Raw genomic sequence first — 24,152 nt, forward strand, 5'->3', positions numbered from 1 at the left:
CGTTTATATAGGCCTAAACTTTTTTATTAATTTATCATTTAATACTTTAGTAACTTTTAAATTGTACAATAGATGAAGTAGATTATCCTTCAACAGCCAGAAAGATAAGTCTAGACAAATACCTTAATTGAAAGTAACATTTTATGTTATCAAATTATGTCTTGAAAAATAATAAAAGAGAAGCTAAATTTATTTTGTTTGTCTGTTTTTTATATTTTATAACAGTTTATCTTTTAGTTTAAATTATTATGTTACATATAATGAACTTTTAAATTATAAAATTTTGGTTATATTTAGCATTATCCCAAAAGAACTTATTAAAACTTTTTATCCAGTATAAATATTTAAAAACATAGCCTACATGATTGCTTAATACATAAACCTGTTAAACATTACATACTATTCATAAACGAATTTCGTAGTAGAACTACACAAATATACTTAAAGTTATAAGTCACAGAGGAAGAAATGTCAGAAACGATCCCTCAACAAAACTTAGAAACCGCAGATTTCGTCGTCATTGGTGTCTATTTTGTACTTATTCTGGCTGTTGGCATCTGGGTTCGTTTATCACCTTACTTTTTTTCTACTTAGCGAAGTATATATTAGCAACATCTATATATTGTTACTAAACATTTAAAGGCAATGTTCAAAACGGACCGATCAAACTTGAACGGATTTTTTCTAGCTGGTAGGGACATCACTTGGTTTCCGGTCGGTGCATCTCTGTTCAGCAGCAACATCGGAAGCGGAAGTTTTGTCGGGCTGGCAGGAACCGGGGCTGCTGCAGGAATTGCCGTTGGCGCTTTTGAGTGGAATGTAGTTTTTATTAAATATTACATTTTAAATTAAGTGAACACTAGACTAAATATTTAAAAAAGATCTACTTTTTTACTTTTAAGGATGAAGTTAGACATTTTTTTATTAAGCTATTGTTATTATTGCTGTTCAAATCGCTAAAAATATTTGATTTAAAAGTTTCGAATATTGTATAAGTTTTTGTTGGAAAACATAGAGTTCATGTGTTTTATTGATAGGCAATGTTCTGTTTGTTTATTCTGGGATGGATATTTGCACCCATATACATTTCATCAGGGGTGGTCACAATGCCCCAGTATTTAAAAAAGAGGTTTGGGGGAGACAGAATACAAATGTACATTTCGGTACTTTCCCTTTTCCTATATATATTTACAAAAGTTTCTGTGAGTTTTTGTTTCATCACTCTTAATGTTTTACAAATTATATGTAATGCTATACAAATCTATAAGGTTGCATATTAATTAAAAGTATCAAAAGATTACAGTGCAATTAAATCATATTTATTCATTTGTTTTTTTATTATTGTAAAACATTTTCAAGTTAAACAATGAAAGTTAAATAATGAAAGCTAACATTTTTTTATTTTGGTGCTACTTAAACATAAATAATTTAAATTTCCGTTTTAACTAAATAGTATTGAGAATATCTTCAAGTTAATCATGAAAAAAACTACTTTAGAAAAAAAAGCTTATAAAAAGTTTTTACGATTCTATTCTATTAAACTTGTTAGAAAAGTTTAAGCTTTTTTTGTAACTTTTTAGCGTAAGTTTTGCTAATTTGCTACTTTAAAACAAAAACTTTTTCTAATTTTAGTTTTCCTTTTATTTCATAAATATATTTTTAATAAAATATTGTTAAAGTTTTAATAAGCTTTTACTTAAAATAACACTACTGTATGCATACGACTACTTATTTCACATGTAATTGACTTATAACGGCTTTGTTTTAAAATTAAATTTAAAATTACTTAATCGAAGGACTTTTAGTGGTTATAAAAATATATACTTTACAATTATAAAAATATATTTTTTATAAGACTCGAATGTTGACCTTTATTAATTATTTCGGTATTTTAAATCTTGTTAAATTTTAGACTAACTAGTATATAATTTTATGCTAAATCTAAATTTTTTTAAACAACAGTCCGATTTATTTTCTGGAGCGATATTTATCCAGACAGCGTTAGGATGGAACTTATACTTGTCAATAGTTGTATTACTGGTAATTACTGGATTATACACAATCACTGGAGGACTAGCCGCTGTAATATATACAGATACTGTCCAAACATTCGTTATGTTAGGAGGTGCTATTGTCATGATGGTATTAGGTAGGTATAAACCTTAAAAATTCTTACTTGAAAGTTTTTCACTAGAGCATTAAGCAGTAATAAAACTGTTAAGTTAAATGGTTCAATTGAAATTTTAGTCATGCTAGTTTATAAACCCAGCTAAAGAGTTCGTAAAAAGTATAAATAAATAAAAGCCTTATTAATACACTTATTAAGGAAATTCGAGGTATTGAAAAACATTGTTGATAAAGTTTATAGAATCTGTTGCATATGTAACGATAATTAAAGTTAGTCATAAACTTTCTATAAAAAGCTACTAAGAAAACTGCAAAATTGGTTTTCAGTCAATAATTTTAAATGATAAACTAGAACTTACAACAACTTACTTAACATGTAGTCTAATAATTTTTAAGATTTTGTTAACTATAACTTACACCTTAATTTTAAATTGCGATTGTGCTCATCGAAAGTTGTTTAGAATTTTTTAAAAAGTATTAAAACGTGTAAATTAACAAGAAAACATATTTTACTTTTATAGCGTTCATCGAGGTAGGAGGTTATTCAGGATTGTACGACAAGTATTTCGAAGCAATACCCGATGTTAGGCCGAACGGTACTGATTGTGGAATTCCAAGGGATGACGCCTTTCACGTTTTTAGAGACCCAATAGACGGTGACCTGCCTTGGCCTGGTATCACTTTTGGCATAACCATAATTGCCACATGGTATTGGTGTGCTGATCAAGTTATTTATTGTTATATTTTAAGAAACTTTTAAAAGCCTACTACTACTAAATGAAAAGTTACTATACAAAACACTAAGTATAAAAAGTTCTAATTTGCATTGTTACCTTATCAAGCTCGTGTCTTAATAGTTTTAGTTCTAAAGCTTAAATTTCTAAAAAGAAGAAAAACTGGTTGCATTAATCAATTAAAAAATAAGAGATACAACAAAACCACATTTTATCGCTTGTACTACTTAACCAATTATTAATTTAAATTATATCTTTCAAATATATGTTTTAATACAAATTATTATGGTTCATTAAATTTTTATTATAAAAATAATTAATACTTTACTTACATAAAGTTAAACAGTGTGTACAATTCAACCTAAAAAGCAATAAAAAAAGATGCTTTGAGCTTTAAATTTTGTAAAAACAACAATAAAAATTATAGTTTTTTATTTATTATACTTAATTTTGCTACAAGGGTATAACCTAAGATTGTTTTGTTAATTAGTACTAGGTACTTTGTAAGTTAGTGCTTTAACAATTTTATTACATTTAATTCTTTTAAATCTTATTTTCGTTTTAAATATCTACAAAAAGGTAATTGCTCAAAGAACACTAGCAGCAAAAAACTTGACCCATGCGAAAGGTGGTTGCGTAATGGCAGGATTTCTGAAAATTCTTCCAATGTACATGTCAGTCATGGTCGGTATGATTAGCAGAGTGCTTTATACAAGTTAGTAAGTTATACGTTGTTTGTCAGTAGAATTGAATAAAATTATTTAGAAAATAATATACATATTATATAATAATATACATATAATTTAGAAATTGTTGTGACCTTTTACATATCTTCGGAATTTCAATGATTGATATTTTACATGAAAAATGACTGAAAAAATAATTAATAAATAACAAATAACTAAAAAATAAAGTGTTTATATTTCAGACGACATTGCTTGTGCAACTGCTGAAGAGTGCATAAGAGCATGCGGAAGTGAAGTCGGCTGCTCCAACCTCGCTTATCCGACACTTGTTCTCGGTATTATGCCGACCGGTTTAAAAGGTAAAATCCTTTTTAGCTTCCTTGATAGATTTTTTTAAACACTTAAAAGTTATTGTAATTAATTTACTTACATATATGTAGCAGTAGAATTAGCAAAAAATGTCTTCACAATATGCACTTTGTAGGCTATTAAGAGTAAGGTGAATACACAAACCTTGGTAATTTTGTTTTATGATATGTAGTAGTATGTAAAGTATATTATAAAATTTCTATATTTGTGTATGCATTAATTTACAGATTAGTAGTGATATTGAGGATGATTACGAATGTATAAAAATTTGGCAGCAATTATTTTAAACAACTAGATAAATTAATAAATGTTTAAGGTCAATTTCAATAAGTTAAATTTTTCAAATAAAAACTCATACAAAACAGTATATTCTATCAAGTAACAAAATGAACAGGTTTATTGCTTGCAGCGATGATCGCGGCTCTCATGTCATCTTTGACTTCGGTGTTCAATTCTGCATCTACTCTCTTCACTTGCGATTTGTGGCAAAGATTCCGAAAAGACGCTACCGAAAGAGAGCTTATGGTTGTTGGACGGTAAATAAAAATTAACTTGTTTGGAAATATTATTGCTAGTTCGAATATAAAATAGAAAAAAAAATACTATAGAGTTATTAAAAAGTTTCAAGAAAAAGTTAACAGTTTAATCTTTACACTTTTTCAATAAATGAAAGCTATAAACGTGTTGTATTTCAATACTTTATTAATTTTAGAGTGTTCATGCTATTCATGGTCGGAGTAAGCATCGCTTGGGTGCCTCTCGTTCAATCATCTGCTTCCGGGCAGCTTTTCGATTACATCCAATCTATTACCAGTTACCTATCTCCTCCAATCATAGTTATTTTCACAATGGCTTTGTTTTGGCCAAGATTAAATGAGCCGGTAAGCTTTAAAGTGGTAAACGATATTGTGATATTTTGTAAAACAAAAACAATTCAAAGGGAGCGTTTTGGTCACTCATGATCGGTTTAGTAATTGGATGTGTACGGATGGTCATTGACTTTATACTAGGCTCTCCGCTTTGTTCCGAACCAGAGTATCGTCCATATTTGACAAGTAAGGTTTGTTTGTTTGTTTTACTTTAAGGTATTTATTAAGTGCTAATAACTAACACAATATATTCCATTCAATAACAATTAAATTTGTATAGAAAAAGTTTAACTATTTGGAATTTCAAACTTTTTAAGATGTAATAAACGCTGTTTAATGTTTAATTTACTAATATCTATTATATATTGTTTATAGTTATAAACAAACGCTTTTAATTACTTTATACATGGTTTATTAAAATTTACTAATCGAAAAAAAGTGTATGCCTTAAGTAGTATCTTTAAAAATTTTGACCATTTTTACTCGAATTTTAACCCTAAGCTTAGTTTTGGTTTTGAATGCCATTAAAAAAAGAAAAATAAATTTACGTATTATATATAGTTTTTAATGCAGCTTCATGCAACTTTTTTGATTACTGTAAAGATATCATCTAGTAAAAGTGTTAAAATAAATTAGTAACATATAAGAAAATTAATTAAACGTTACTGAAATTTAATAAAGTCTACTTATAAAAAAAAATATAATTTCACAGCTATAAATGAATTTATTTTATAAATATGACTAAAATTTTATATTTTTGTAATCTGATTTTGATCATTACATATTTTTAAGTTGTAACTTATAGTTTTTTTTAGTCTTTTTTTTTTCTATTTTTTGTAGTTATTTTATTTTATTCAAATAGAAAAAGAGTAAAATATTAATTTGTTATAAATTTAAACTAAGTACTTAAGCACTTTTCATACGTGTCGTACTTAAAGGTATACATCTTATGGTTTAACTTTAAATAGTTTTTGTGCATTACTAGTACCAAAAAGTTAGAATTTTTTTTATAGTAGTTTTGAAGTTAGTAGAGAAAGCTAATATGTAGTAACTTTACTTAACTAAAAATTAGATTATTTTATAGGCTTTTAGATGATTAAAACAGAAATAATAAAAGAACACTTAACAAATGTAAAAATAAAGTATTTAAAAATATCTATGTTTAATTAAAACTTAAACAAAAGTTGTGCTACCCCTGCTTACTCAATTAAAAAAAAATATAAATTTTCAGGTTCATTATCTTTATTTTGCGATTTTAGTAGCTATAATCACAGTATTCAGTGCTGTCTTTATATCACTTATAACTCCACCAATCAATAAAAACACAGTGAGTTTTACAAAAAAATCTTTTTATTTTATATAGATAGCGTATTCTTTAGAGAAAAAAAAATCTAATTAAAATATGATTTTTTGTAGCAGTACAGACTCACTTGGTATACAAGGTTTTTGACAAAACCACGGGAAGATATTGACGGATACTTAAAAAAAGTTAGTAGAAAAAGAATTATTAGTTTAAAAGCTTTAAAGTTTTCGTAAGTTTTTGAATATCAAAACTCGTACTTAGATATTATATGACTTAAAACATATTAAGTCTGAATGATTTTTTATAAATATAGTGTACAAAACTTAACTAGTTAATTAGTGTTAATTAAAAACTTTATTTTAATTTTCTTGGATAGTAAACAAAACTCCTCACATATTATTAAATTAAAACATTGAAATATCATGCCTTTAAATTTATGAGTGTTATTTTTTTTTTATTGTAAACGTATGGATTTTTACCGTATGAGTTTTTTATTTTCATCAAACGTCTTGGATAATATCTCTAAAAATTACATCTATACTCTACTCATCGACATAAAAATAATTTATAAACTAACCATGTAAAAAACATTTAAAAAGAATAATTTTAATGTATGATGAAATTTGAACAAAATTGTTTTTATTTGTTAATTCTATGTAAAAACCAAAAAAAACAACAATTGCATCTTAATAATTTTATCAATCAGAAAGAAATCAGGTCTTTTGAAAAAAACGATGAAGGAAAAGTCTTTAGTGAAGGTTGTTAAATTTTAGTAATTAAAATAGTTTAAAGTTAATCGTAAGTACTTTATAAAAATACTTCGTAAGATTTATCTTTGTTTATTTTTTGTTGAGTTTTCACTTAAAATAAGTTTAAAAAATTGTTAAACACTTAGAAAATGTTGTTTGCCATTTACTTTAATTTTTTTAAACACTACTTTTTAGATTTTAGCATAAAAGACTATATTATGTAAGCTAAATGGAACTCAAATTTTTTTTTTGACTGTATTAAGTAACTTTGAACAGAAAATATCAAAACAATAAAAGATAACCAAAAATTTTCTTGCTTGAAGACAAATCATATATGTTTTAATCATAAAAGTACTAATTTTTATATTTACTTTTAGTCAAAATATTTTAAATTAGTACACATAAACCTAAAAAAAAATTACGAAAATTTTATTTAGAATGGATAATAAACTAACCGACTTAATAAAACTAGTTTTAGCATATTACATTATTGAATCGTATACATTGCTTAAAATTTTAAATAATTTTGATTAGTGGGGAAAAAAGATGTCCAAAAAATGTCCGTTGCTTCAAATAACCATAAGCCAAAAAATGAAAACTTAATGTTAATTTTGGAATGACAATCATTCTAAAATAAGGGAAAGTTTAAGTTATTTTTTTGCGGACTAGAGTCCATAGAAAAATAAGACTTTTATTATAAGTCCTCATTAGTACATCTCTAAAAGTAAATTTGATTTTTTACATAATTTTCAACTTTTTAGTGAAGTTACTTTATTAGTCAGTGTCTCTGTTTTTTCTATAAACCTAATTATTTTGATAGTTATATGTTAATTTTGCTTTATTTGCAGTTTTTGTCTCTAATTAGGGTCTTCTTGCATAGTAAAAAAATATTTTTAAAGAAAATCTAAATTTACTCTGTAAAAAAATGTTTTTAAATTTAAAAAATGCTTGTTCTAACTTTTTTTTAAATATGGTGCGTAAACTAAGAAACCACAAAAGGGTCTATAAACATTTCTTAGTTGTCGCACCAAAATTAAAAAAGAGGTTAAAATAAGCTTTTTTTTATTTGAAATATTAAACATAAATATTTTTATTACACAGTAAGTCCAGATTAAATTTTTTTTTTGATTAAGCAATAGACCCAAATTAAAAACAAAAACTGTAAAAAAAGGCATACATCTTAAAAAATATTAAGTTTATATAAAAAGTAAAGACTAATAAAGTTCGTTAAAAAAAGATGAAAACAATAAAAATTGTAAAAAAAAAATAATCTTGAGATAATCTGCGAGGACTAAAAAAAAGCCAATAAATTCCACTTTTTCTATGGGCTTTAGCATAGCACCGACACAATAAACCCGAACTCACAAAAAAAAACATAACTTATTTTAGCTTAATCATTTAGCTATTAAATTTTGTAAAAATATTCTTTAGCAACACGAGAGTAAATAAATTTTAAAAAACTAAACAAATAAAATAAGTTACCGACCGAGGGTAAGGGTTAGGGGTAACAGTGATAATAAAAAAAAAATTATAAGATAATTAATAAAAAATTAGGAAATAAAAATAATAGAAAAATAATGTAAGAAAAAAAAGTTACCGACCGAGGGTTAGGGGTAACAGTGATAGTAAAAATAAACTTATATAATAATTAATAAAAATTAAATTAATTAATAACATAAAAAGTAAGAAAAAGAAGTTACCGACCCAGGGTAAGGGTTAGAGGTAACAGTAGTTATAAAAAAATTAAAACTAATAAAAAAATAAAATAAATTAAAAAATTATTCAAACCGTGCAAAAATGTCTTTGTGCAAAAGTTCCCCTTCATGCAAAAGTGATATGCAATAGTGACTCCTCGTGCAAAACAGACGCTGTGCAAAAGTGTCTTCGTGCAAAAAAGACCCATCGTGCCACCTACCCGTTTTATATATGTTTTTTGTTTTTTAAATTGATAGTTTTTCAGTTAGTCCAAAATTATTTTTCACAATAGAAGAAATAATTAGTTTGAAGTTAAATAATAAAAGTTACACTTAAATTTTATCCTTAGATTTTTTTAATCAGTCATAAACGTATTTTGGCATGTCAAACTTAAGGTGACTGACTTGATTTGCAGCTCAATAAACCTCGTATCTTTACAGATTCTAAAAAGTTTTAAAAGTCAAAAACAGAATATTGTATAACGTTCATTTATGTCGTTATATTTTACTTTAAAATACGTTTGTATATAAAACGGCTGAGTTGATTTACTACACTTTAAAATTTTGTAAAACTATTTAAAGTTATTTGTAAGAAGAACGCGTTTGTCTTAGTTAGATATATTTTCTACCTTTTAGTATACTTTTTATCTAAAAAAAAAAGGTTTATTATATTTTTTTTAATAAAATGTTTGTGTCTGAAAACTTTAAGATCTAACTTCAGTTAAATCACTTCTTAAGTATTTGAAAATTAAAAATAGCTGCTTGTTTGCGAGTAAATATATAATAACTTTTTCTGTAGTTGACTCAAACGAAAGCTCATGTTTTAAGAAAGCACTTTTGCTGTTTTGTGGTCTCAAGGAAAAGTCAGCAGGTCATGAAGATATGCCGGAAATGGAGATGCAGATGACATCTGTTGTGGAAGATCCAAAATCAACTATACTAGTTGATACAAGTTGCTTGTTAATGCTGTGTGTTAGCGTGTTCCTATTTGCTTACTATGGATGATTTCCAAAGATGTTTATTTTAACATTTAAAAAACTAAAAAGTATGCTGATAATAAAACTTTTGATGTGAGTTCTTTCTAAAACTAAAACCTAAAACATAACAATAAAGTACATTATTATAAACATTTTTATGAAAAGTTTTCCTCAAAATTTTTTATATATTTAGTACTCTCATATTTTGTTATATACTAGTTTGTTTAATTATTTTTTTCCCATTACAAAACTTTTTCTAAAAACATTTTCTAGATATGTCAAGACATCTTTTTAGTCGATTAAAGTTTACAAACGAGCTATAGAAACATATATGTTTAACTTAAACAAAAAAGTTCGATAAAACTGTAAAAAAATCTATATCAAGTTTTAAGTAGATCAGTTTTCTTTTTTAATGAAACGTAATAAAAATAAAGTATTTTAAAAAACTACTTAACCAGTTTTAGAAGTTAAGTATTTTATTACTTATTCCCTTTAGAATTTTTCAGTCGGTTACATTGCTTTAAATTTCAATTATTTTGTTTTTTGGGTGATTTTTGTGCTTGAACTAAAAAAGTATACTAGAATATGGTGTAAGTACAAGGTAGTTACTAAAATTCTTTTTATAAAATTTTGATTTGAGCAATTCAATATGTATTAAAACTCATTGAAAAGTACAAGTTGTTTGGTATTTCAAACGTTGATAAATAAGAAGAATACCTTATTGTCTCTTTTAGTAAAAAATTAACTTACCAATATATTAGAAAAATTTTGTTTTTATTGCTATAAAAAGTATCACATATTTCAGGTTTCATGCTTATAATCTTCATTGATTTTAAAACATTTCATATTTTAAGTTTTTAGGTATTGAAAACTTTAAATTAAAAAGTTAACATGCGCGCTTCTAAGTTAATCACTTTAACATAAGGGTGGGCAACAAACGGCCCGCGGGCCGGATTCGGCCCGCAGAGCTAAAATAACCAGCCCCCGACCGTTTTTTAAATTTTAATGGAATCCGGCCCGCAGATGAAAATGACCGGCCTGCGATAGAAGTGTTCGGCCCGCAAAGGGTCAATAGTACAAAATATTTGTATAGTTTTGTATCATATTTTTACAAAACAAAACTGTAAGAGTATAACTTGAAAAACATGTTTAAAAATAGCTTTTTAATCTCATATGTACTAATAAATACACAATTTTGTCCTAATATTTTGTGTTGTTCAAACTTAGTTGGAATATCCTTTTGTCAAATTACCCCAATCAAAGTGTTTATTCAAGCCTGATGTTTTACATAGCTACCTTTGTCAATTACCATGTCAATTTTATTTATAGACAAAAACAAACATCTGACATGTTTCAATCTACAACTCAAGTTGTCAGACATAAAAAACTTTTGTGAATTAGAAGGATTCAAAAAGTGATCAAACGTATCCATAAAATTAGATTTCGGCCGGATCCAACACTTCTATTTTATTAGAATCTTACTGGATCCGGTTCTCGATTTAAAATTAGTATCCGGTCGGATCCTGATAATTTTTTTGAAACAGGATCCGGCCGGATCCGAATCTAAAAAGGCATTATCAGGCTGGATCCGGAAACTAGATCCGGTAAATGACTAATTCGAAAAGCTCCGGCCCGCCAAAGACTAAATTATTCCGGATCCGGCCCGTCGATTGAAAACGTTTTCCACCCCTACTCTAACACAACAAATTATAATAATGCAGGTTTTGTCGGTACAAAATACTAAATATAGTTTCTTTGTCGTCTGGATCATTATAGTTGAGGTCAAATTATTTGCAAAATACTAATATTAAAAGTGTAGTAAGTGTACATAATCTTCTGAAATAGTTTATAAGTCTATAATTTTGGTCCTGTAGACAAATTAGTTTTATTGTTATAACGAGTAATGTTTTTATAATAGTTGAAATTATAGTTTGTATTAATTTCTATGTGGTGATACCCAGATTTTTTTTTAAATATAACAGTACTCAAGTATAGTTTTTTCCAATACTAAACCAAACGTAAGCTAGCTGATAAGCATAAATTGAATAAGTAATAAAATAAGTAATATAACAACAAAATCTGTCAAGTATATGATACTTTACAGTAAATAAAGTTTACATTTCATTTGTTTTTTGGAGAAGTTTTATGTTTATATTTGAAAGCAGTGAATAAATTTAACTTTTTTTATAACCAAACATTTAAAAAATATTTATAGACTTGTGCACCTACTTAAAGATTATTAAAAAAAAATTGCAAACTCTTATCGGATTTTTAAATTTACTCCAGTTTTATTAAATTGTTAATATTGCTTATTTTGTATCGTTTGTAGTTTTTCCTGACTTACTATGAGTAGCTTTTTCTTCAGTTGCCCAATTTTTACCTGTTTTTGTTTTTAAATACTCCAATAAATCCATTCTATCTTGCGCTGGTCTTATGCCTTTAAAGCACATTTTGGTGCCCGGAACATAATGCCGGGGATTTTTAATGTAGTCAAAAAAGTTTTTGCTGGTCCATATTGTTTTATTACCACAACCTTCGCCAAGTTCTTTATTAGCAGTGCTGAATTCGTAACCAGGAACAGAACCAGCTTTACGGCCAATTAGTTCGTTTAAGTTGGGGCCATCAGCGTGATGGCCTTCATCCTTTTCAATGGTATGGCAATTCGCACATTGCTGCTTATATATTTTCTTTCCATTTCCTGCACACCCTTCCTTTGCCCAAGGTCGAGGAAAAAACCAGTTTGATTCCATTTTGTGTTAATGAAAGTTAAAAAACTCTGAATAGCACCTTGTTCAGTTTTTGTATCAATATTTAAATTAAGTACTTATTGTTACGTAATTATAACAGGCATCTTAAATAATAATTAATGTAATTTTGACAAGTTAATTTTGAGATGGATTAAATTAAACATAATATGTGCTTCATCAAGTTTTTGATTTCTTAACATTTATGTTCTTAACAACTTCAATTTACTAAAAATGCTTCCCCATATTATTTATTTTAAGTGTAATAAACCCAAACAAAGGTAGTGTAGCTCGATGTTTAGGTCTTTTTTTACACCCAGACCATTTGACCATATTTTTGAGCTTCAATTTCTTTATCGTGTTCAATAAAACTTACTTACTTATAGTTGGTACAAATGCTCTAATAAAATATAATTAAACGTCATAGATATACATAATTTTTGTTTAAATTTAATATATCAATATGAACTAAAAAAACGGTATTAGTTGTATTTTTAATTACAGTGAAGTTTCTAGAAATAGGTAGGCTAACTAAACTTAATTAAAGGAAGTATGATTTAAGTCTATATTTTGTTTTAAACCTTAACGAGCTATAAAAGTTGAAGTGTAGATAGGACTTTTTTATAGACTACTTTATATTTTTTAAAATATACTCTTTATAATTGTTAAACAATTAAATACTTGTGTTTTTTGATTAGGTAAGATACGTTTGATACTTTTGATAAGTAAAACTAACATTTTAAAATAAGTTATATAAGACTTACTTTGCGCAAAACGCATAATGACTTTTCTTAATTTTGTCAAAACAAAAAACTTTAACTATATTTGTAAGTATGATTGTTATAATATAATTAAAATCTCTTCTTATCAATTTTAGTTTTTACTTAAATGGGGAGCCGATCATTTTTAACCCGCTATCATTTCTAACCCGTTCACTTCTAACCCGATCATTTCTAACCCGATCACTTCTAACCCGATCATTTCTAACCCGATCAACTCTAACCCGATCGTTTCTAACCCGATCACTTCTAACCCAATCACTTCTAACCCGATCACTTCTAACCCGATCATTTCTAACACGATCATATCTGACCCGATCACTTCTAACCCGATTATTTCTAACCCGATTTAACCCGATCATTTCTAACCCGATCATTTCTAACCCGATCATTTCTAACCCGATCATTTCTAACCCGATCACTTCTAACCCGATCACTTCTTACCTGATCATTTCTAACCCATTTTTTTTCTTAGTTTTAATCTAGATTTCATTCATAAACTAACTAGTCATAATAAAATTATTGAAGTTTTTTTTTTTTTGTTTATTTAAAAAATTATGGTTTTAATGTGTTACGTCAAAAACATTGTTAGTATAAACTTTAACTTTAGTATTGACTTAATAAAGTTTAATTTATTTTTATCACCTTATTTTTTGATATTTCATTCTACACATAATTTCAGTTTTTTTTCATAATTTTTTTTTTTGTTCTTTCAATATACTTTTGTTATATTTAGTGAAAAAGCCTGATTTAAAGGTATAACCTAGATATTAAAACAGTTATGTCGTATAACAAACTACAAAAAGTATATTACGTCGATTGAGCGTCTTGATTTCACATCATTAATAGATTCCTACTTAGTCCTAAGGCAAAAGAAAGTCACTAACAATCAAACAGACATGTTTATTTGGTTTACTATCATTTCTAACTCGCTATCATTTCTTACCCGATCATTTCTAACCCGATCATTTCTAACCTGATCACTTCTAACCCGATCATTTCTAACCCGATCACTTCTAACCTGATCAATTCTATCCCTATCATTTCTAACCCGATCACTTCTAACCCGATAACTTCTAACCCGATCACTTCTAACCCGATCATTTCTAACCCGATCACTTCTAACCCGATTATTTCCAACCCGATTACTTCTAACCCGATCAGTTTTAACTCAATTTAACCCTATCATTTCTAACCCGATCATTTCTAACTCGATCGTTTCTAACCCGACTATTATTAATTCGATCTGTATTAATATTTTTATGTACTATTTTGTTAAAGTAAAGATTTGTTTTAAAAACAAAATGATGTCAACAAAGTTGTTTTTTTTATCGAAATTTAGTTTATTTTGTTTAAAGTAAAACTTAATGTTTAGATAGCTTTAATAAAATTCGATTTTTGATGTTTATTTTTGTTGGGAGTTGTTTTTATTCCTACGCTAGACCTACACATAAAAATCTGGGCCGCTTAAACTAAATAGCACATAACGAAGAGACAAAAATTTATATATCTTAAAATCAAAAACTACTGTTTTGTCTTATTTTTAGATTAACAGCAAATAAAATCAACACTTATTATAAGAATAATTAACTTATTTATGATTCGAAGGAGAAAATCTTTAACAAACTTGGTTTTAATTTAATAATAAGCAACTCAAATATCAACTCTTTCAACGATCAGTTAGTTCCAATAAAACAAAACACAGCTGCACAATCTTTCATTTAAGAAATAACTTCAAATTTCTTTTCAGTAAACAACCTTCTCTGCAAAATTAAGCAATACATATTGAGACAACTTAGTAAATTTTTTCTATGATTTTAGTTCAGAAATCAGCAAAATAGTCTGAATTACACACTTCTACATTAAAATAAGGTTCAGTATTATTTTATAAAATTCATTTAGAATATACTACAGTGTCAGGATTCAAACAAACTATAAAAATTTATGAATAAAACTTCTTCTTGTTTATACATCTACCAGGTTTACACATCCTAACTTTTAGAGTTAGGTTCTGCACATTTGTGCAACCGTTTGGTATTTCATATTTTTTTTATCATCTTTTTTGTAGCTTTGCCAAAGCATAATCGAAAAATTAAAATAAACATTATTAAAATTAAAGTACATACAGCTGAAAAAAAAAATCAAAAATTTAAATACATTGTCTGACCACTAAGTTTGAAACCTTAAGTCCAAAGCTTATTAATAATACAGGTCAAATAAACATTTATCGGAAACATTTAAAATTGGTTTATTATTTACATAAGAAAGGCAATTCTAATAAAATCAAACTATAGAATTTACAACATCCTACATAACAAATCAATGGTTCATAAGTGTAAAATTTGTTAAATTACTGATAGTTTCTAATATAAAGTATCTTATTTTAATCAAGTAAGCTTTAATCAAACTTGTTCAATTTTATGAAAAGATTAGTTTTATTTAAAAGCTAACTCCACATTTAAACTGAAAGATATTTATGACTGCATTCATTTTTCGATTTATTTTCGTGATAATTAATTATTTTAATAGGGTTCAAAAATTGATTAGGAATTAACTGTAGTTTTAAATTTTAAAAGCATTAGGAAAAGTATAAGTCTTCTGTATTCTAAAGATTAAATATTAAGTTTTGATAGTCGTCAATGTAAGAAATATAATGAGCATTGCCGCGGTTAAAGACTATTCTTTACTTTTCTTTAAAGAGATTCTATATGGTTAGTATAAACTTTAAGTTTGGAGACCAGATTGGCAAGTACATTCAAATTTAGGGCAAATCTATATGAAATACCATTTTTCAAGAGTATTAGTATGAGTATTTATAAAATTTAAAGTAATACAGTTAATAAAATTTAGTAATCTTAATTAGTAAGGTTATTTCATTTGAAATTATAATCATTAAATTATAAGTTCTTAAAACGAAAGTTTATACTGTTTAACAAAAAGTAAAAAGTAGAGGTAAACGTTTATTTTTTTTTATAAATAGACCCTGTCATTTACTAGAACTTAAATTATATTTTCTTAATTATTATTAAATAAGATTAAATAAGAAATATTATAAATTAAACTTAAATATAAAAGTTAAGTGTCGAAAACTTACTATTTTGATTTTTTAATATTTCTTTTAAAATAGGTTGTATATAGAGCAAAATAAATTTACATTTTTAATAAAAATTTAAAAGTTAAAAAAATTAAAAATTGCAAAAACAATTTTACACGATAAATAGTAAAAACTTTTTAAATATTTTTCTTGATATTTTTAAAAAGTTATTATTTTACAGATTTCTAAGAACAAAAAAACTTTAGATTATTTAGCGATCATTATAAATGAATTATAGATATAAGTTACTACATTAGTTTTTACAACTCAAAAAATTAGGTAAAAATAGTAAAATAATATCATGTTAAGTTGATACTAAAATAAAAAATCATACAAAAAATATTTTTTACGTAACTCATTATGTTTTATTAATATTAAAAATTGAAATTTTTCCTATTATTTTAATTACTTTATTAAGATTGTTTGGTTTTTGCATAAAATCCTTAAAAAAATAAACGTAAGTAAACAAGTAAAATAGGTTAGAAACGATCGGGCTATAAACGATCAGGCTAGAAGTGATCAGGCTAGAAGTGATCAAGTTAGAAGTGATCGGGTTAGAAGTGATCGGGTTAGAAGTCATCGGGCTAAGCTGGGTTAGAAATGATCGGGTTAGAAGTGATCTTGTTAGAAGTGATCGGGTTAGAAGTGATCGGGTTAGAAATGATCGGGTTAGAAATGATTGTGTTAGAAATGATTGTGTTAGAAATGATCGGGTTAGAAATGATCGTGTTAGAAGTGATCAGGTTAGAAGTGATCGGGTTAGAAGTGATCGGGTTAGAAGTGATCGGGTTAGAAGTGTCGGGTTAGAAGTGTCGGGTTAGAAGTGATCGGGTTAGAAGTGTCGGGTTAGAAGTGATCGGGTTAGAAGTGATTGGGTTAGAAGTGATCGGGTTAGAAGTGATTGGGTTAGAAGTGATCGGGTTAGAAATGATCGGGTTAGAAATGATAGCGGGTTAGAAATGATCGGCTCCCGTTTATTTGTATAAGAAGTCCGAGGTTAATCAAATCTCGCCCAGGTAATCTTCTTTAAACATTTACTTAAATCTACATATATACAAAATGTTTTAAATACGACTTAAACTAGTAATTTAATAGACAAAAAATTCTTTAAAATTTACTTTATTATAACAGTCGAAATAACGTAAGTATAAACGAAATAAGTACTGAAAAATATTTTGAAATAGAGAAATAAATTAATTATAGTTAAATTAAGTATTACTAGAAGTAGAAGTTTATAAAAACTACATCCAGTTTTTTGTTTCCTTTAATAAACTATTTTTTCAGACGACCATTACACGAAACATATTTACTTTTTATTCATTACAGTAAAGCCAGCTTTAAGTCTATTGACTTTATTCTCGGTGTTTTTTTGCACATTTAAATTTCGAAAAACGATTTTTGCACCTCTAATTTTCTAGATACCTATATTAGAATTTCACAATACAAACAAATTTTATTATTTTATTATAAGTTTTCAAAATGTATAAATTAATCAAGTAACTTATACTTCATGTTTAATTATCGCTAAATAATCTTAAGTTCTTGTGTTTTTGGAAACCTGTGAAACAACAACTTTTAAAAGATATCAAGAAATTTTTAAATAAGATTCTATTATTAATCGTGAGAAACTGTTTTTGCAATTTTAAATTTTTAAATCTTTTAAATTTTCATGATAAATGTAAATTTGTTTTTCTCTATAAACATCATATTTTGAAAAATAAAAAAAACAAAATAATAAGTTTTCGACACTTAACTTTTATAGTTAAGTTTATTATGTAATGTATGTTATCTAATCTTTAAATATAATTTACCATTGGCTAAAAGAAAGAAAATTAAATTTAAGTTCTAGTAATTGCGGGTTCTAAAAATTGAAAAAACGTCTACCTCTACTTTTGACTTTTTAAACAGTATACACTTTCGTTTTAAGAACTTAGAATTTAATAATAATAATTTTAAATGAAACCACCATACTAATTACGATAACTGAATTTTATTAACTGTATTATTTCGAGTTTCATATATACTGATAATAATATTCTTAAAAAGTCGTATTTTCGATAAATTTGCCTTAAATTTGAACGCAACTTGCCTATCTGGTCTCCATACTTAAAAAATGTTGTTATCTCATACAGAATCTCTTCAAAGAAAAAGTACGAAGTAGTCTTTAACCTCTGCAAAGCTCATTATATTTCTTTCATTGACGACTATCAAAACTTAATACTTAATCTTTAGAGTACAGATAACTTATAATTTTCCTAATGCTATTTAAAACTAATTAACTACAGTTTATAAATAATCCATTTTTAACTTTATTTAAATAATTAATTACCACGAAAATAAACCATTGATTTGTGAACCTAACGAAAATAAACCATTGATATAATATGTAGAGTTTGGGTAACTCTATAGTTTGATTTTATTAGCAGTGCCTTTCCTCTGTAAATAGTATAAGATTTTTAAATATTTTCGATAGATATTTATTTAACCTGTATTGCTAATGTGATTTAGACTTTAAATTTAGTGGTTAATCAATGCACTTAATTTTTTTTTTAACAATTGTCTGTACCTTAATTCCAATAATGTTTATTTTAATTGTATCGATTATGCTTTGGCAAAGCGACAAAAATAATTGATAAAAAAAAAATGAAATATCAAACGGTTGCACAAATGTATAGAACTTAATCTAAAAGTCAGGATGTGTATATCCGGTTGGTTTTTGAAAAAGAAAAAATTATAATCATGAACTTTTGTAGTTTGTTTGAATTATGACATTCTAGTATGTTCTAAAAGAACTTTATAAAAGTAACCATGAACCTTCTTTTAATGAAGAAGTGCGTAATTCAGACTATTTTGCTGATTGCTGCACTAAAATCATTGAAATAGTTTACTATATCGTCTCAATATGTGTTGCTAAAACTTTAATACAATATTTCTTTTGTTGAAAAGAAATCAGAAATTAGTTCTAAGATTATGCAACTGTGATTGGTTTTATTGGAACTCACTGATCGATGAAAGAATTGATGTTAAACTTGCTTATTATGAAGTTAAAACCAAATTTGTTAAAAACCTTCTCCTTCAAATCATAAATAAGTCAATTAGTATTATATTAAAGTGTTAAATTCTTTCGCTGTTAATCTATAAATATTACATTAAACTATAGTTTTTGATTTTAAGGTGTATAAATTTACGTCTCTTTGTTAAGTGATATTCAGTTTAAGTGGCCTTGATTTTGATGTCTGGGTCTACCGTAGGATAACAAACTTCCAATAGCAAAGAATATCAAAATAAAATTTTAACAAAAGCTATCTGAAAATTAAGTTCTATTTTAAACAAAACTAACTAAATTTCATTAAAAAAACAACTTTGTTGAGATTAATTTGTTTTTAAAACAAACCCTTATTTTAAAAAAATAACAAATAAATATATTGATACAGATCGGGTTAATAAATTGTCGGGTTAGATTGGGTTAGAAATGATCGGGTTAGATTGGGTTAGAAGTGATCGGGTTAGAAACGATTGGGTTAGAATTGATCGGGTTAGAAGTGATCGGGTTAGAAGCGATCGAGTTAGAAGTGATCGAGTTAGAAGTGATCGGGTTAGAAGTGATCGGGTTAGAAGTGATCGGGTTAGAAATGATCGGGTTAGAAATGATCGGGTTAGAAATGATCGTGTTAGAAGTGATCGGGTTAGAAGTGATCGGGTTAGAAGTGATCGGGTTAGAAATGATCGGGTTAGAAGTGATCGAGTTAGAAATGATCGGGTTAGAAATGATAGCGAGTTAGAAACGATAGTAAACCACTTAAATGAGTATTTGTTTTAAAAAATATCATACTAAAATGCTTTTTTAATAATTGGTTTGCAAAACTTAAGAAAAAAATTAAATTTTAGTTTAGTTAAATTTATAAGCATGTATAGAAAATGCTATTCAAAATTTTAAACTATATACCTTCAACTTTACAGTCAAATAAAAACACATCGAGTTTGTTTCATGATTAAAAAACTTATCTTTTTTTCGCAACTTTTTCCTAACCGTTTGGTATAAAATCTATTTTTTTGTTTAGAAACAACTCAAAGAAAAAACTATATCTTTTAATTATTCAAAGATTGATAAATCATCTAGACTTGACAACATTCAATCCAAAACTAATATTTATGATAATTAATAATAGAAGTTAATCTTTCAAGTGTTACAGAAGTTCGCACCGACCTAATAATGAAAATTTTGGATGATGGTACTTTAATTGACTCATATACAAAACATAAATTTCTAAAATTTATAGCTACTATTTGATGGTGAGATTTATGAAAAAAATATTAAAAAGTTTAGCTACCATAAAGAAATAAATATATTTTGTTTTCCGTTTTAATTGTACATGTAAACGTCCATTAATTTATGATTGTTAACCTTTAAGTATAAAAAGGTGATACTCTTCCGAGTATACAACAAAAGAAAAATGTTACTTGCATGAGTATTTACTAAACTAGTTTTCTAAGGTGAAAGCTACGTTTTACAAAAAATTATTGCATTGTGTTGTGACCTTGCGTTAAATTCAAAGACTAAAAAAAAACAATCAGAATTATCCATTACATTGTCTTATTTTGATAAATTTTAAGACAAAAAAAAGCTTTTGAACTAAATAATATGAAATACAAACTGTCAGTTTTTTTTTAATGACATGTACGATAAAAAACAATTTAAAGAGTTTAATCATAAATGATGTATTTAAACTTTTGAAACTGTATAGCTTTTAATTTTACAAACACGTTGTACGCAAGTTTGTGCTAATTCGATAACAAGTGCTTTTTATTGTAGTAAACCAAACATTATACAAAAACTTTAGTAGTGTTTAAATCAAAAATTGGTATTTTATATCATACAAAAAGATGATAAAAAATAACCAAGTAAGAAGTAAGTTATTAGTAGAAATTTCAGTAGAATTGATTTATCACTTAGCGAATACATTTCAAAATTTGTCTTATTATGATGTAATTTTGCAAAAAATAACATTTATAAACTGTTGTTTTATGTAAACTACAACTTTAAGAAGGTTCCATCATAATGAACTATCCGCCATTTTGGACAGACCCACCATGCGCTCCAATGGGAAAGAAAATATTTGTGGAGCAATGCGCTGAGTGCCATACAATCCAGAGAAACGAGAAACATCATGAAGACGGTCCTAACTTGTTTGGAATTGTCGGCAGCAAGGCCGGTTCGAAAAAAGGGTATGAGTACAGCGATGCTTGCAAATCACTTGGAGAAGGTAAATTTTTTTAATAAAATTAGTTATTAATTTAAATAAAACGACTTAAGCATGGAAAATTTAGAACACTTAAAGCAGAACTTGTTCAATCTTACTCCTAATAAATATCAGTAAAATTTTAGTATATAGTAATTGTATAAAAGTTGCATATTCAAAAGTTTCTACATAATAAAAAAAATGTTTTGTAAGATGACCGTCACTGTTAATTTTGCCTGAATATAACTAAAATAAATATATCCTTTCTATTTTTTTAACAAACTTTACGCTAATAAAATTAGTATAAGTAAGATAATTCTACTTCTACAGAAAAATAATTAAACTATACTGTATTTGTAAAAAAAAATGTATAACTTTTTACTATAGTTTATTAGTTCATTGCAGTTATATATTATGACTCATAACGTTCATTAAAAAAGCAACCATACACAACAGTTCTGTTTTTGTGTTTTTGTAGTCTAAATTAACATAAAAGATAACCTCCAAAATTTTATATTATCCTTTATTTTCTTGAACACATGTTCTTTTAATAATCAATATTGGTTTTTATAATCAAGTTTGTAGGACAACATATTTTACATTTAAGTAATTCAAAATATTATCAAACGAATATATTTTGTCATAATTATTGTTTATCATAATGAAGAAAATGAACTAAGCATAATGAATGTATACTGTTTAGGTTGCAGTCCTCACTCAACTTGGAGCGAAAAGTCTCTTTACAAGTTTCTGAAAAACCCTAAAAGCTTTTTACCTGGAACAACGATGTGCTTTAAAGGTCTCAGAAAGTCTCAGGACAGAGTAAACTTAATTGAGTACCTAAAACGCGTGGGTTGTGGCGATGAGCCGTTCAAAAATAAAAAATCGGTTGAAAATAAAACTGAAGATGATTCAAAAGCATCTAAAAAAAGTAGTAAATAAACTTGAAGCTGAAAAAAAGTTCATTTTTTTGTACTTGAAAACAGTAGTCCTGAAAGGTTTTTCTTTATCAAAAATGTATACTGTAAAAAATTAGTTAATATTTTTTATGTGCCTTACCTTAAAAGTTTTTGCTTATCTGTGTATGATAGTTAAGATGTAAAATACTTGTTTTAGTTGTTTAAATATAGTCATTAATATTTTGTTGTAAATATTTAAAATAAATGTACAAATTATGTTTTGATCTATGAAAATCTAAAAAAAGTTTAAATGTAGTGCTTTTTTTTTATAAACTTATGCACATAGTACTAAAACTATAAAATAAATAGAAAATAACATTTATAACATAGTATCTTTCTTTAATAACAATTCCAGATAACTATAAATTGCCATCTACGAAGTTTACAATGTTTCGATTAGCATCTTACAACAAAGACTTTTAGAAGATTAATGGTAACAATACTAAACAAAAACTTACATTTAAAAATCAATTAGAAAAATTAAAAAATATTTTTTTCCTTCTAACTGATGATTCAACTAATACAAAGCTTAGCTAGTTTAATAGCTGTAACATTGAGCAATATAACAATATCAAGTTAACTTCATTAGCGAAATAGCGTTTAAAAATTATATTTTTTGTTTTCACTTCTAGCCTTTTTTAATTGCTTAAAGTAAGCAAGTGTTTTGAATAATGTAACATGTTTATAATTGCTTTATCTAGTACCAAAAAACAATTCAAAAACACACATTTTATGAAAACCAAATGTTCTATCTTTTAAACTAACTAAATACTAGTTGGTATTATAGTTTAAAAACTAAAAAAAGTTTAGTTTCAGTAAGTAAATTTTTTGAATTGGACTGTTTTTTTCATACTAAAAATTTAACCATCAAATACTTTTAGAGTATCTGATTTGTTAAGTTATCTTAAGTTTGTGAACCTTAAAAGCTCAAAAATAAGACTTAATCTTTTTTATAAAAAATGTAGTGGCATGTTTATTTGTTTTACTTTAAAACAATATGTTTAATTTCGGTTACAGTTTAAAAAAATGACTATTAAAAAAAAAATATTTTGTTGTCATAAACGTAGTTACAGATCATTTTTTTAAACAACAAACAATTAGCCGCATGACTTTGCATGCTAAACCTAGATAAAATGTGCAAATATTTTTGTTATTGTTTTAAAACGATTTCTAATAGACTATTGTTTCGTTTATTGCATATACGTACGTACATTGTACGTACAGTTTTAGTTAAAGCAAAAAAAAATTCTTTAAAAAATATTAGCTGCACTAAAAAGTAAAAAAAAAAATTTTTTATAACTAAAGTAAAAAAAAAAAATTCATCATTAAAGAGATTTAAAGGGTATCCAGTCCTCAACCGTACGGCAAACAGTCATTCTCTTCTAACCAAATTAAAAAACTAAAACAAGTCAATAAAAGTGATGTACAAAAGTTTATTTTATTTCATCTCTCTTGTAAATTCTGCACAGAAACTATCATGTCACTAGTAAAAAGTTTAGACCTAAATCTTTATTTAGGCTCAAGATATAGAATTGAACTATTGTAAATCGTTTTGTTTTTTATTCGCTTGTAATTTAAATGAAGCAATAAGTTTAAAAAAACTAACTATTTTTTTATCAAATTTAGCAAATTTTTAGTTTTCTATAAATATTAGACAAAATTTTGGTTGAATTCTAAGCATAAATGACCAAATAATTTACAATAACAGGAAAACTTTAGACAATAAACTAGAAAAACAAAAGCTATGCAGCTGCAGATGTTCTAGTTCAGATTGTAATTGTATTCTAAAACAAAAAAAAGCTGAAGTTTTGCACATATTCAAAAACCT

At 26.3% G+C, this 24,152-nt stretch overlaps 1 protein-coding gene and 1 pseudogene across 1 annotated transcript; one reads left to right on the plus strand and one right to left on the minus strand.

Moving 5' to 3' along the window:
• Nucleotides 1-483: 483 nt before the first annotated feature.
• On the plus strand, nucleotides 484-9,536 carry LOC145836637 (sodium/glucose cotransporter 1-like). The gene is made up of 13 exons (XM_082944424.1): nucleotides 484-561; nucleotides 643-819; nucleotides 1,038-1,202; nucleotides 1,963-2,149; nucleotides 2,649-2,854; nucleotides 3,441-3,576; nucleotides 3,790-3,906; nucleotides 4,311-4,452; nucleotides 4,629-4,797; nucleotides 4,857-4,976; nucleotides 6,017-6,112; nucleotides 6,202-6,273; nucleotides 9,360-9,536. The coding sequence occupies exons 2-13, from the start codon at nucleotides 646-648 to the stop codon at nucleotides 9,534-9,536; spliced, it is 1,761 nt and encodes a 586-aa protein (XP_082800550.1). The 5' UTR covers nucleotides 484-561; nucleotides 643-645.
• Nucleotides 9,537-11,817: 2,281 nt separating this feature from the next.
• Nucleotides 11,818-12,258, minus strand: LOC145836638 (cytochrome c, somatic B pseudogene; annotated as a pseudogene).
• Nucleotides 12,259-24,152: the final 11,894 nt, after the last annotated feature.

The sequence above is a fragment of the Thalia democratica genome, chromosome 5, assembly GCF_965202585.1.
Source record: "Thalia democratica chromosome 5, ktThaDemo2.hap1.1, whole genome shotgun sequence".
In the NCBI taxonomy this organism is placed as follows: Eukaryota; Metazoa; Chordata; class Thaliacea; order Salpida; family Salpidae; genus Thalia; species Thalia democratica.